Genomic DNA, 13812 nt, shown 5'->3' on the forward strand with positions numbered 1-13812 from the left:
GGTCTCTGCCACCACTCATGCCAACAGACCTGCCTCCTGCAGGTAATCCATGCCATCCAATTGCACACTTCTGAGCTGGAGTCTTGCTTGCCTGGGTTTGATCTGATGAGTGCATGTGGCAGGCCTGCATCCTACCTACCAGGGAGGCTGGGCTTTGAGTTTTCTGTGTTCTGGCTTTGGATGGTGTGACTATTGAGGCTGGAAATTTGCAAAATACAGCAAAGGCATTCAAAAGGGTCTGCAAGCCGTGTGCAGTGGCATACGCCTGTAGTCCCAGCTACTCAGGAGGCTGACACGGAAGGATCTTTTGAGCCCAGGAGTTCGAGTCCAGCCTGGGAAACATAGCATAGACCTTGTTTCTTAAAAAAAAAAAAATTAATAACAATAAAAAGAACTGGACAGCTAGAAAACATGATGCTACATGAAGCAAAAACCCTTTTTTCATTTTATTATGAAAATTTTCAAACATAGAGCAAAGTTAAAAGAATTTAATAGTGAACACCATATGCCCCTCACTTAGGATTCTACCATTAACATTTTACAATGCTTATTTTATCACTCTTCCATCCATCCTTTCGTCCATCCACACATCCATCCAACCAAGAAATTTTTGGTGCATTTCAAAGTCAATTGCAGACATTGGTACGCTTCCTTCTGAATACTTCAGCATGCCTATGGTTAACTAGAGTTTGAAATTTGTTTACAGTTTTTTTCTTGGTGTTAAATTCACATATAATGAGATGTACAAATCTAAAGTGTACATTTGCTGCATTTTAATAAATGCCTATGTAACCAATATTCCAATCAAAATATAGAAAAAATGATCACTCCAGAAACTCCCCTCATGCCCCTTTCCAATCTCTGTCTCTAACCACCCCCAAAGGCAACCACTGTTCTGATGTTTTTCCTACCATAGGTTGGTTGGCAAAAGCCCTCTAATTTTGGCTTTTCCCTGAAACTATGGAAATTTGCCCCAGAAAGGTGAAATCAGATAGAAAATCTGCTGCTTCTCCTTCCTTGGTCTCACTTCTCTTCCCCATACTCAACACAGGTGGGCTCCCCTCAGTGCCCTGGTAGAAAGGACTTCCCTGAAATGGCATATCCAGGCCAGGCACAGTGTTTCATGCCTGTAATCCCAAAAAATGGGGAGACCAAGGCAGGAGGACCCCTTGAGGCCAAGAGTTTGAGACAAGCATGGCCAACACAGTGTGAGACCCTGCCTCCACGAAACATAAAATAAAGTAAAAATTAGCCAGACATAGTGGCACATGCCTGTACTCCCAGCTACTCAGAAGGCTGGGGTGGGAGAATCACTTGAGCCCAGGAGATCCAGGCTACAATGAGCTATGATTCATTAAGCCTGGATCCTGATAGTTAATGGAAACTTAAAGAGTTTACTAAACCCTTTCTTGGCAAAGCCTAGCTTTAAAAACAACATTGTCTTATGAAGGACAAAACAAAACAAAACAGAAGCCAAAAAACCTGATAGGGCAGTCAGTGCTAGATGATGACCCATTATAATTAGTCTCCTCTGCCCTTTCCCGGAAGCACAGAGACTCTTGGCTTCAGTGGGTGGGGAACCTCAGGTCAACATAATTTACCAGAAATATGACTGAAAATATTTCAAAAACGCTATCCTCATCACAGAGTGAGTGAGCCGAACTGAACCAAGGGGAGGATCTAGAATCAGATGACATCGAGAAGTTGATAGCAAAAGTGTTAGAACCACTGACATCTCAATAGGTTCCACAGTGATTCTCCCTTTAATGAGCATGAAGAAGTATTTGCTGAATGAGTTTTGACAGGAATTAATGAATGCAGAAGGGAAGAAATGAATGAAGAGGGGATCATAAGTGAGGTGATTCCTGAGCATCCAAAGCAGTGACACAGCGAGCTCTGAAGTCTTTGCAGCTTCAGAGCCGCTCGTAGGTGCTAACAATGTGTGATGCCACAATAGGACACAGGTGACAGGGATGAGGCCACTTCTTACCTCCAGGCTTGCCGCACAGCTCTGGCCCACATAAGGTGGGCAAGGACAAGGTCTGCTGATGACAGTACTAGAGCATCTTGCCTTTCAACTGGGTGAGCACCTCCCTGCAAGAGCATGAACACCAGCTGCCTATCACCTATGTCACCGGCTACAGGCATGGTCCTAAGGATGAGGTGATGTAGAGGTGAGTTAGAGCTTCTCAGTCTTTTATTAGTTGCCCGATGACTTTGCCCAAGGGTGAGAGGGAGCAGTATCATCTTCCATTTTATAGCCAGGTAAACAGAGGCCCAGAGAGGGGAAGGGACACCCTGCTGCCCGACCAGTCCAGGTCTAGCTGTGATAGGTTGTTCTAACTCATTGTCTTGTGAGGATGAATTCCCAAAACAACACAGGTGACTCCCAGCCAGAGTGCACAGGGGATCCTGTGTCCAGCTGGTTGCTTGGCCCTTGGAACTCACCCATGGGCAGTACCAGGTCTGTGGTTGCTGGACCCGTGGGGCTCTGGATATGGGGGTTCCAAGCAGCAGAGAGGCCTGGGGTGCCACCCACAAGGCACAGCTGCTCCGGATTTTTCTGGCCCTCAGCCTCATCTTTACTTGAGTCCACAGCCTCAGGCTCCCTCCCCTGTGATTTGGGTCAGTCTGAAGTTTTCTCTTAAGGGACAGACCTGGAATCCTAGAGGGGAAGTGCACTCTAGGCCAGCAGTTCTCAATCTTTTGGGGCTCAAGACCCCTTTACACTTTTAAAAATTATTGAGATGCCAAAGAGCACTTGCTTATGTGGGTTATATCTATAGTTTTTTTTTACTGATTTGGAAGCTAACAATGAGAAACTTACAAAAATGTATGCATTAATTCACTTAGAAACTAAAAAACCTATTGCATCTTAACACCTACAACATGTATTTATGAAAAATAACTGTACTTTCCAAGAACAAAAATAGCATTAGTATGAGTGGCATTGTTTTAGATATAAATTTTTTTTTGCAAATTTCTTTAACTAAATGGCAGGCTTAATAGAGAACAGCTGGATTCTCATAGCTGCTTTTGCATTCAATTTTTTAAACATTATATATCATGAAGCCTCTGGAAAATTCCACTGTGCATTCAGGGCTAGGGAGATGCTTTGAGTCCTGAAAAAAATCATGGTGCCCTTCTAATCCATATAATTAAAACAAAAGTAAACTTGAAATTAAGTAAACACAACACAGTTTTTATTTTCCCAAGGTGAGTCCTTTGATTTTTTTTTAAATGTTAAAATATTTTTTAAAATTCAGGCCAGGCACGGTGGCTCAAGCCTGTTATCCCAGCACTTTGGGCAGATCACTTGAGGCCAGGAGTTTGAGACCAACCTGGCCAACAGAGCGAAACCTCGTCTCTACTAAAAATACAAAAAATTAGCTGGACGTGGTGGTGCACGCCTGTAATCCCAGCTACTCAGGAGGCTGAGGCAGGAGAATCAAACTGCTTGAACCCAGGAGGCAGAGGTTGCAGTGAGCCAAGGTCACACCCCTGCACTCCAGCCTGGGAGACAGCAAGACCCCGCCTCAAAAAAAAAAAAAAAACTGCTTGGTATCCACACTTTACTGGTGTCTTAAGCATGTGAACAACTCATCACAGATCAAAGGGGAGGGGCCCTGCCCAGGCATCTGTGCTTGGCTCCCTGGGAAAGCCTCTCTTCCATCTTCACTCCCCATCAAGAGACCCTTATTTCTCTGAACTCCTCCCCAAAGGACAGGGTGCTTTAGCACGACCTCCTCTTCATTGGATTTAGGGCTTGGTGCTGGGGAGCAGATGGGAGGACAGAGAGACCCGAATCCCTCAAGACATCCTCATCAAGGAGGCTGTGGTGGGAAGGAAACAAGCCACTGCAGTGTGCGGCGCGTGGACGGACAGACAGAGGGACAGATGAGGGATGTGCCCAGGAGCTCCAAGCAGTCAAGACCCCTGGAGACTATGGCAATCAGGCTTCCTGGAAGGACGTGGAGCTGGAATTCAGTTTTTAGGACGGGAAAAAGGGGCAAAATGAATGAGAAATTTTTATTTTTTCCCCTGACTTTAAAGATAATACAGATTTGTATAGAAAAGTAAAGCAATACAGAAAATAAAAAGAAGAAAGTAAAAATAATTACAACTAATATTTGTTGGGTGTGTGCCAGGCAGTGTTCTAAGTGCTTTACATATATTCACATTTAATTTTTACAACAACCCTTTGAGGTAGGCACTACTTTTATCCCCACATTACACATAAGAAAACTGAGGCCTAGAAAGGTTAACTTATTTGCCAATAGAGAACTAAGTGATGAAGCTGAAATTTGACCGAGGCAGTTTGACTCCAGAGCCAAGATCTGAGGCAACCATCTAAATACAGGTAACCCATCTAAACATTCATACATTGAGCAACTACTACATGCCAGAAACCTACTAAACTTTAGATCCATGACTCTGACTGTTGGCTGTGGTCTCCTACTTGAGCACATAGGATAGAAGAACATGATTTCCGGAAGTAGCTTGTTCAGCATCTTCATGCCATGGTGGACTTGGGGGTATTCTGTGGGGTTGCTGCTGAGCCTGTGTGAGGCCAAGTATTCATGAAGAGCAACAAAGAGACTTGGGATAAATTAAGATGGTACTGCTGGCCAAGCATGGTGGCTCCTGCCTGTAATCCTAGCACTTTGGGAGGCCAAGGTGGGCAGATCACTTTAGGTCAGGAGTTCAAGACCAGCCTGGCCAACATGGTGAAACCCCATCTCTACTAAAAATACAAAAACTAGCTGGGCATGGTGGCACATGCCTGTAATCCCAGCTACCCGGGAGGCTGAGGCAGGAGAATCGTTTGAACCAGGGAGACAGAGGTTGCAGTGAGTCGAGTTCGCACCACCGCACTCCAGCCTGGGGAACAAGAGTGAAACACCATCTCAAAAAAAAAAAAAAAAGTATTGCAAAAGGCATTGAAGGCCACCATAAAGAGTTTGAACTTAGGACCTTGTTGGGAGTGAGAAGCCACAGGGCCTTTGGAATGAGGAGTGCCACAGAATAAAAATGGTGGTTTGAGAATATGTATGTATCTAGAGGGAAATTTGGCAAAATATATCATAATTTTGCTTGTTTATTTGTTTTTAGAGACAGAGTCTTGCTACGTTGCCCAGGCTGGACCCAAACTGGGCTCACTGTATCTTCCCACCTCAGCCTCCCAAGTAGCTGAGACTACAGGTGCACACCACCATGCCTGGCTTGTTATTTTAAAAAATAATAATAATAATGTTTTTGAAAGGTAGTATATACCCACAGTCAAACATTTCTAAGAGTTCAAAAATTAGGTTTCTCCCTGACTTCTCGTTTCTACCACCTCCTTTTTTTTCCACCTTACTTTTTGTTTTTAATTAGGCAATGTACCTAGGAGACGGTTTCATATCCACGTGCATCAGTCTGCCTCCACTTTTTAAATAGCTACATAGTATTTTATTACATGGATAGATCATAATTTATCCCATTAATGAAGACAGGAGAGTTTTCACTCTTTCTGTTATAATTAATGTTGCAATAAATATCCTCGTACTTAAATCTTTCCACACTTTTGGATCCATCTGTCGGACAAATTCCTGCACATGGAATTGCTGTCTTGAAGAATGGCTCCTCTCAACAATTTCACTTGGCAGAAATTGTCCCATCATAGAAGCACACAAAAATACATGCAGGCCGGGCGCGGTGGCTCACGCCTGTAATCCCAGCACTTTGGGAGGCCGAGGCGGGCGGATCACGAGGTCAGGAGATCGAGACCATCCTGGCTAACACGGTGAAACCCCGTCTCTACTAAAAATACAAAAATTAGCCGGGCGTGGTAGCGGGCGCCTGTAGTCCCAGCTACTCGGGAGGCTGAGGCAGGAGAATGGCGTGAACCCGGGAGGCGGAGCTTGCAGTGAGCCGAGATCGCGCCACTGCACTCCAGCCTGGGCGACAGAGCGAGACTCCGTCTCAAAAAAAAAAAAAAAAAAAAAAAAATACATGCAAAAAATTAAATTTCTTTATGAGGGCAAAAAAGTGGAAATGACCTAAATTCTTATAAATTTAAGAAGGGTTAGTAAAATTATGTAAATTCACACAAGAGATGACGTTAATAATGACAATGCATAGCTACATTCTATGATTTGAAAAGCTGTCATCTCAGCACTTTGGGAAGCCAAGGCAGGCGGATCACGAGGTCAAGAGATTGAGACCATCCTGGCCATGGTGAAACTCCATCTCTACTAAAAGTAAATTTAAAAAAAAAATTAGCTGAGCATGGTGGCGGGTGCCTGTAGTCCCAGCTACTTGGGAGGCTGAAGCAGAAGAATGGTGAGAACCCGGGAGGTGGAGTTTGCAGTGAGCTGAGATCGAGCCACTGCACTCCAGCCTGGGCAACAGAACAAGACTCCGTCTCAAAAAAAGAAAAGAAAAGAGAGCACCATGTTTGGTCAAGCAAAAAGGACGGGTTACAAAACAGCTTCTGTGTATGATGCGATTCATGTAAATTTATTGCCATGTGTGTACCCCCATATGCACGTATACTTTCTTCATTCCCTGTATTGCTTGAATTTTGTACCTGAGTATGTATTATCTCTATAGCCAGAAGAACAATTAAATTGCTTTTAAAGCATCTGATTATTCCCCAGGCACAGATTTTAATTTGTGAAGCACCCACTTTATGCCTGGCATTGGGGTACCCTGAGCCACCCAAGGCTTTGGCTCCTGTCTATCATCTCTAGCCTGATCATCAGAATCAGAGAATGCTGGAACCGGTAACACTTAGTTCACACCTGTATTTTACAGATGAAGGCAATAAGGCCCAGAGAAGGTAAGTGACCTGCTGAAGGTCACACAGCCAGTTTGGCCCAGAGATAACAGAACCCAGGACTCTACTGCCAGGCTATGATGCTCACTTCTAAACTGAGTATGGGCCGGGTGCAGTGGCTCTCACTTGTAATCTCAGCACTTTGGGAGGCTGAGGTGGGCAGATCACCTGAGGTCAGGAGTTTGAGACCAGCCTGGCCAACATGGCGAAACTGTCTCTACTTAAAATACACAAAAAATTAGCCGGGCATGGTGGCACACGCCTCTAGTCCCAGCTACTCAGGAGGCTGAGGCAGGAGAATCGCTTGAACCTGGGAAGCAGAGGTTGCACCGAGCTGAGATCGTGCCGCTGCACTTCACCCTAGGTGACAGAGCGAGACCCTGTCTCAAAAAAAGAAAAAAAAAATGAGGATTATGAATTATTATCTGGGGTCTCGAGGAGTGGGGCAGGCAGTGATTTTGATGCCCTGTCTTCTGGGAGCTCCCGTCCAAGCAAGCCCAGGATGAAAGATAAAAGGGCCCTGAATAAGACCATCATTAGTGGGGAGGAGACTGACCCTGCATAGGCAGAAAAGCAGCTTCAGCAGGGCCCAGGGTCTACAGGGCAGCAGCCTGCAGGGTGTTGAGGAAGGAGCCGCCCTGGGCTGCTGCCAGGTGTCAGTAATTACAAGGCTACGTGGGTCTGCAGACAGCTCATTAAAGACGCTTGATCTGCGTGAAACCAGGAAGCAGGACTCAGCCTCTCTGCCACTTTCTGTAAGAAATCCAACCACATCAAACACTTTGGGGTTTTTATACAGTTTCCTGAATGTTGGGGTGATCCCAGGGAGCGGCCTCATCCTACTGCGCTCAGCACACGGTTGTCTCCTTGCCCTTCCTTGTCTCTTTCCCTCGGTTCTACCCCCTCCCACTTCCCCTTCCTCACTGGCCCAGGCCACATCCAGCCTCCGATAGCCCCAAGTCATCCATCAAAGCATTTCTCCGGCAAAAAGAAACCTACCCCACCGGCTTCCATGAAAATAAAATCCCCTCTATTTCATTAACAAAAGACCTCAGATGCCTTGAATTCCAGCACCTTCAAGCCCAGAATCTTAGACTTTGAGCTGGAATGGCCCTGAAGAATAATTGAGTCCAATCCCTTTAGTTTGTAGGTAGAAACACCAGGGTTCCAGGAGGGGAGAGGTCTTGTCCAAGGTCACGGGACACCCATGGCCACCAGGCCTCTAAGCTCCTGGCTGGAGGCCACTCACAAAGTCAGGGCAGATGGGCCTAGCTTCTGAGTCAGAACCAGCTCTCCCCTTTTTCTTATCTACCTCCTCTCAAGAGTCTAGTGTCCACCAGGGGAGTCTAGTGGCCCTGAAGGAGGATCGTGGACCTTTGCCTCTTTAGATGCCTGCAGAACAGAGTGGAGCTGTGGGCCCAGGAGTCTTCTGGTCTCACCCAGGAGGGGAGAGGGAGCCACAGACTGACCCGGCTCTGCAGCGTGCAACCATGTACTTCGGGGTCCTGGCGCTGAGCCTGTTTTTTCTCACTTGAGGGTTGTTGTGAGGGCTAAGAATGGCCAACCATAAATCCGAGTTCCCTCAGTCTTCTCTCTTTCCCCGTTCTTTTTCTTGCCAGGCTTGTGACCTTTCTGAGCCTCAGTTTCTCCACAGTCCCACTCGCAACTCCGTGTTTCCAAGGTCTCTTGGCAGGAGCCACTCCCACGGTGAACCCCTCTAGGTGCAATTACAGGATGATTTTGTGTCTCGTGGGTGGCGCTGCTAGGGTGGAGGGCCACGCCTCCTCTTTTGAATTCTGACTTTCCTGCCTAGGAGTGTCCCAAGGTTTTCCTTGTTAAAATTGGTCTGGCTGGCTGCTGTGATGTGCCACACTGTCCTGACGGTGCACACACTGCTGTGTGGAGGAACAGAGGAGTCCGGCTGGCCTTCGCATGGCAGGTAAGTGGGCAGAGCCTGGGGCCTTGGGACACCAGGGCTCATGAGAGGGGCTTCAAGAAACACGGGTCTGTGGGATGACGTTTGATCATCGATTGTTAGGATTTTACAGCTGGATAGTCCACCATGAACACATGAACTCTTCGTGTGGATTCATGAGGCCCAGGATGAAAAAGCCAGCTTTAAGCCACCCAGCAGCCCATGGCCCAGGCTGGCTCAGGCGCTCTCTCCTGGGCTGGGGCCAGGTCTCACCCCTGTGCCTCGCAGGACTGAAGGAGGCGGGCACAGGAAGGCAGGGGCAGAAGAAAGAAAATCTCCTTGCATCCCATGCACATTCCATGGATCCAGAGACGTTTCTGGGCATAGTTGGGAATTGTGGCCTGGGTGGGAAGGAGTGAGAGGCCCCCACCGGCTGCATCCTCGCCTGATTCCCACCCCAAGCACTTGAGGGCAAGAGCAGCTCTGGCTCAAGTGAAAACAGCTGTATGACCTTGAGCAAGAAAATTTGCCCTTGGTACCTCTGTTTTCTGATCTGTGTAATGGGGATTATAATGCAAATTATCTCACAGCCTTGCTGTGAGGAGTTGGTGAGACCACGTGTGCTGTTCTCCCACCACACATCTCAAGTGGGGACTTGTAAACAGTAGACTCAGAAAATGTGGGTCGGGCACAGTGGCTCACGCCTCTAATCCCAGCATTTTGGGAGGCTGAAGGGGGTGGAATTCTTGAGCTCAGGAGTTTGAGACCAGCCTGGGCAATGTGGCAAAACCCCATCTCTACAAAAAAATACAACAATTAGCTAGGCATAGTGGTGAACACCCAAAGTCCCAGCTACTTGGGAGGCTGAGATGAGAGGATCGCTTGAGCTTAGGAGGTAGAGGCTACAGTGAGCCAAGATGGTGCCACTGCACTGCAGCCTGGGCAACAGAGTGAGACCCTGTCTCAAAAAAAAAGAAAGATAATGTGTCCCCCACGACCTCAATATAGTGAGCAGCAAACTCCCTCTGCAAGAACTTGTCTGTTAGATGCTGGGGCCTGGTAATGAGCAAGTCAGCAGAACCAGGGGGCCTACACTCACAGGTATTCAAGGGGTGTTTCTGAGTCTGTGTCTGCCAGTTTTAATTGCTCAGCATTATGTGACAGTTTTATGAATCAAATATTTTTTTAACTTTCAAAGGCAGATATTTGAATTTCCTCATCATAGTCTAGCTTCCTCTTCATATTTCCTCCTGGCAGTTAACAGCATTGCTAGACGTGTTGGGCCCTTCAGGCTCCTAGGATAGGTCTGTTCTCCTGAAGACCAGGCCTTGCCAACACCAGCTCACAGCCCAGACTGCCTGTTTCCAGAGCTGGGGTTGCCTCCCTGATGGCCCTGGTGCAGAGGGGATTGCCTTTGTTCCTCCAAGATCTGCTTCTCAAAGTTCACCTAGATGATCCCTCTTCCCTGGGCCTTTGATAACCTATCAGACTTAAACTTGACAGTGCGAAGGTTAGTTTCTGAGGAAGGAAAAAAGTTGATGATGATGCCCATTATCAGGTCTGTAACTAACTTGCTGGGTTCCTCTCTCTGAAGCTCTGTTTCTCCGTCTGTGAAATGTCAGCATTGGAGTTGTCATGCCTATGTAAATGGACTGTGTGTTGGATTGGATTCAATTCCTGGGTCTTCTGGGTCCTCTTGGCTTCTTGGGAGGATCTGTTCCTCAGAGCAGTAGATCCTGCCTACCACACACTGTGCGCCTGAATGACTGAGACATCAGATCCTAGATGGAAAGTGTATTCATCTTCCAGGAGCTCCTTCTATCCCCCCTCCCTCACTCCATCCATGGTGGACATCCCTAGTTGACCCCAGAGCTCTTCCCTCTGGAGCCTGGATGTGGCCCCAGAATGCTCAACCCAGCTCTTTAAGTACCAGTTGATCAGTGTTGGCAAAGGAGGTGAGACCCTTTTGCCATGATTAAATTACAATCATCTTTCAGCTCAGAGATTCCAAGAATTGAGTGGAATACTGTATGTGAGGCTGGCTCTGGCTGGGACATTGGGTTGGAGTTGATGAGTCACTGCCTCCTGGTGAAAGAGAGGCCAGCAGCTTCCAACAAGACCAGGAAGGAAAGAGAGATGGGGCAGTGGCCCCAGAAAGGCCCCAGGCAACTCTCGATAAATCATTTAGTCATGGAGTTCAGGTGCCCATGATGCGTACTAAGCATAGGATTATAATGGGGCCCATTAAAAACCAATTATGCTTACTCCAGAGTCTGGAAGATGCCGCTGGCTTCAACAGAGCTTCCAGGGCTCAAGCCCACTGGCCTGAGACAAAGAATTGGGGAGGATTGTATCATTCAGCTCTCTGGTATCACCCAAGGGCAGGAGGAGGAAGATGGATGAGCTAGGCTTGGGGGTGGGGATGGGTGGAGAGCTAAGTCGGCAGGAGGCAATGTTCTGCACATGGACCCTTCCCTTTCTTAGGTGGAGCTCTGGGGCCAGCTGGTGAGCAAATTAGTTGGGGAGGAGGTCAGAGGGCCAGAAGCGATGGGCAGGGCCTGACTGTCAAGGACCTTCAATGCCAACAAGATGGCTGTAGATTCCATGGTGCTTGAGCAGGGAAAATGACATGCTGACACTCAGAAAAGTCCCTTCTCCTCTCTGAACCTCAGTTTCTCCATAGTGATGGGATGGATTGAACAGGTTGAGCTGAAAAACACTCTGAGGCTGTTGGGGCCATACAGTCGCTTAAGCGAGAAGCAAAGAGGGGAGAATAACAAGAAACCCCATGCATGTAGGAATTGGGGAGGGGAGGACCAAAGTGATGGGGGAGATGTGGGGAAAGGAGGTGATGATGTAAAAATCCCTGTTTGTAGGCTGGGCGCGGTGGCTCACTCCTGTAATCATAGCACTTTGGGAGGCCAAGGTGAGCGGATCATGAGGTCAGGAGATCGAGACCATCCTGGCTAACACGGTGAAACCCCATCTCTACTACAAATACAGAAAATTAGCTGGGCATGGTGGTGGACACCTGTAGTCCCAGCTTCTCGGGAGCCTGAGGCAGGAGAATGGCATGAACCTGGGAGGCGGAGCTTGCAGTGAGCAGAAATTGTGCCACTGCACTCCAGCCTGGGCGACAAAGTGAGACTCTGTCTCAAAAAAAAAAAAAAAAAATCCCTGTTCGTAGAGCTCATCACTGTGGACCCAGCACCAGGCTACGTACCTGATGAATAGGGAAACGTTGATCCTGGTGGAAGCCCATTGCCCTAGCGTGTTTATTAATGGCTTTTCCTTTCACTCTCAGAATTTCCTGCTTTAAGTGGTGCATTTTATCACTACCCTATGTATAATTACTACCCCATTTAATCCTCCTCGAAACCCTAGACGAAAGATATTATTATTGCCACTTTCCAGAGAAGGAAATCGGATCCTCAGATCCAGGGCCACACAGCCAACAAGTAGATGATTCAGGATGTCATGAATTGGCAGAGCACAGGAATGGCAGCTAGGAGGTCTTGTGTAAATAGTAATGATGATACCACTCACATTTCCTGAGGACCTAGTATGTGCCTGGTACCAGTCTAAATACTCTATGTGAATTATTTCACTTAATCCTCCCAACATGAGGAGGCGGGTATGATCATCACCCTCATTATCACCAGGAGACTGAGTTTCAGAGCTCACTCACTTGCCACACAGCCAACGAGGGGCAAAGCCTGCATGTGAGCTCAAGTGTGTGCCTCGAAATCAGGCTTCTAGTTGCTGTGCAGAGTGAAAGGAAGCGCTGAGAAGACGATGAGAGGGAGAAGGGGAGGAGAGCAGACAAGCTGGAGGGGCTATGAGGCTTGGGATAACAGGCAGGTTGAGGGAGCACTCTTACCACATCCTTTCCCTGTGCCTGGGGGGTACAGCCTCAGCCCTGGGGTTGGCGAGCCTTTAGCCTTGGGCTGGGAGCTCATCCTGCATACCCCAAGGGTGAAGGCCCCCAGGGCTGAAAACAGGCTGCCCGTTCTGTCCTCAGGGCCTTGGGTTCACTGTCAACTGGAGCAGTCTTAGAGCAGATGCTGCCTCTCCCATCCCCTCCATTGGGCAGTGGGTGAGCTACCTCTCAGAGGTACGGCAAGCTGGGACCATAATCAAGTATTCACCAAGAATTCAGCCAAGGGAATTTGTGCCTGGGCAGGAAGTTGTGAGGGAGATGGTCTCTGAGATTCGAGGATAATGATGATAATGGCAGTTCTGACTCATCCCACCTCCTCTTGCCCGTCTGTGTTAAGGATGCAGATGCCTCAGAGGGTGATGGGAGCTGCTTTGGGCTGTGGCAGGGAAGAGGGAAAACCAGTGCAGGAAAACCATGTCCTAGAGGCTATGTGACAATCTTCACATCAGCACTCTCTTGGCTGGGGAGGGGGGAGGTGTTGAGGTGGGGGTTGTCTTGTAGGGAGGAGGGCTGAGAGGAGTCCTTGGGGGTAATCAGAGGCACTTGCTTCAGCAAACCACAGACTATCCAAACCATAAGAGTCCTTCTGGGTCATTTTGCAGAGAAGAAAACAGACCCAGAGAGGCAGTGGGTGGCGGTGGGTGGTCAGTGGCCAGTCTGCCTGCCCATGTTAGAGGCCTCACACACCCTCCTCTTTCTCACTCTGTGGAAGGAAAGAAGTTAAGAAGGAAAGGCAGGCTTTGGAATGTGACAGCTTGAGAGAGGGATTATGGGGTGGGTGGGGTGTGGACAGTCGGAGCGTGAGCAGCTGACAGGGTGTGGGTGCTGATCGTCCAGGGCGGGCCCAAGGACGCTGCAGAGCATCAGCTCCCCCTTCCATACCCCAGCCAAGGGATGGGGAAGGAGATTCATTCATTCATCCAACCAACATTCACTGAGCACCTAATATGCCCTGGGCCCTTAACCAGGTTCTAGCAACCCAGGGAGGAGGAGACTCAGCCTTCGCCTTCATGGAGCTCTCAGTCCAGTGAGGGAGAGACATATGTAAGCAAACAACTATAACACAGCATCCCTGATCACAGATAAGGGACAGAAGCCTCCGTCTTAAAAGAATTTGAGCTGAGCACATGGAAGGGG

General features: G+C 48.0%; 1 protein-coding gene across 1 annotated transcript in view; it reads left to right on the plus strand.

Moving 5' to 3' along the window:
* Positions 1 to 1994: 1994 nt before the first annotated feature.
* TGM6 (transglutaminase 6) overlaps positions 1995 to 13812 on the plus strand; it is a 54992-nt gene continuing 43174 nt past the window's right edge. The window contains exons 1-3 of the mRNA XM_063803244.1: positions 1995 to 2174; positions 6642 to 6823; positions 8634 to 8759. Coding sequence (XP_063659314.1) covers positions 8753 to 8759 — 7 coding nt within the window. The 5' untranslated portion in view covers positions 1995 to 2174; positions 6642 to 6823; positions 8634 to 8752. The remainder of the gene's footprint in view (positions 2175 to 6641; positions 6824 to 8633; positions 8760 to 13812) is intronic.

The sequence above is a fragment of the Pan troglodytes genome, chromosome 21 (genome assembly GCF_028858775.2).
Source record: "Pan troglodytes isolate AG18354 chromosome 21, NHGRI_mPanTro3-v2.0_pri, whole genome shotgun sequence".
Lineage (NCBI taxonomy): Eukaryota > Metazoa > Chordata > Mammalia > Primates > Hominidae > Pan > Pan troglodytes.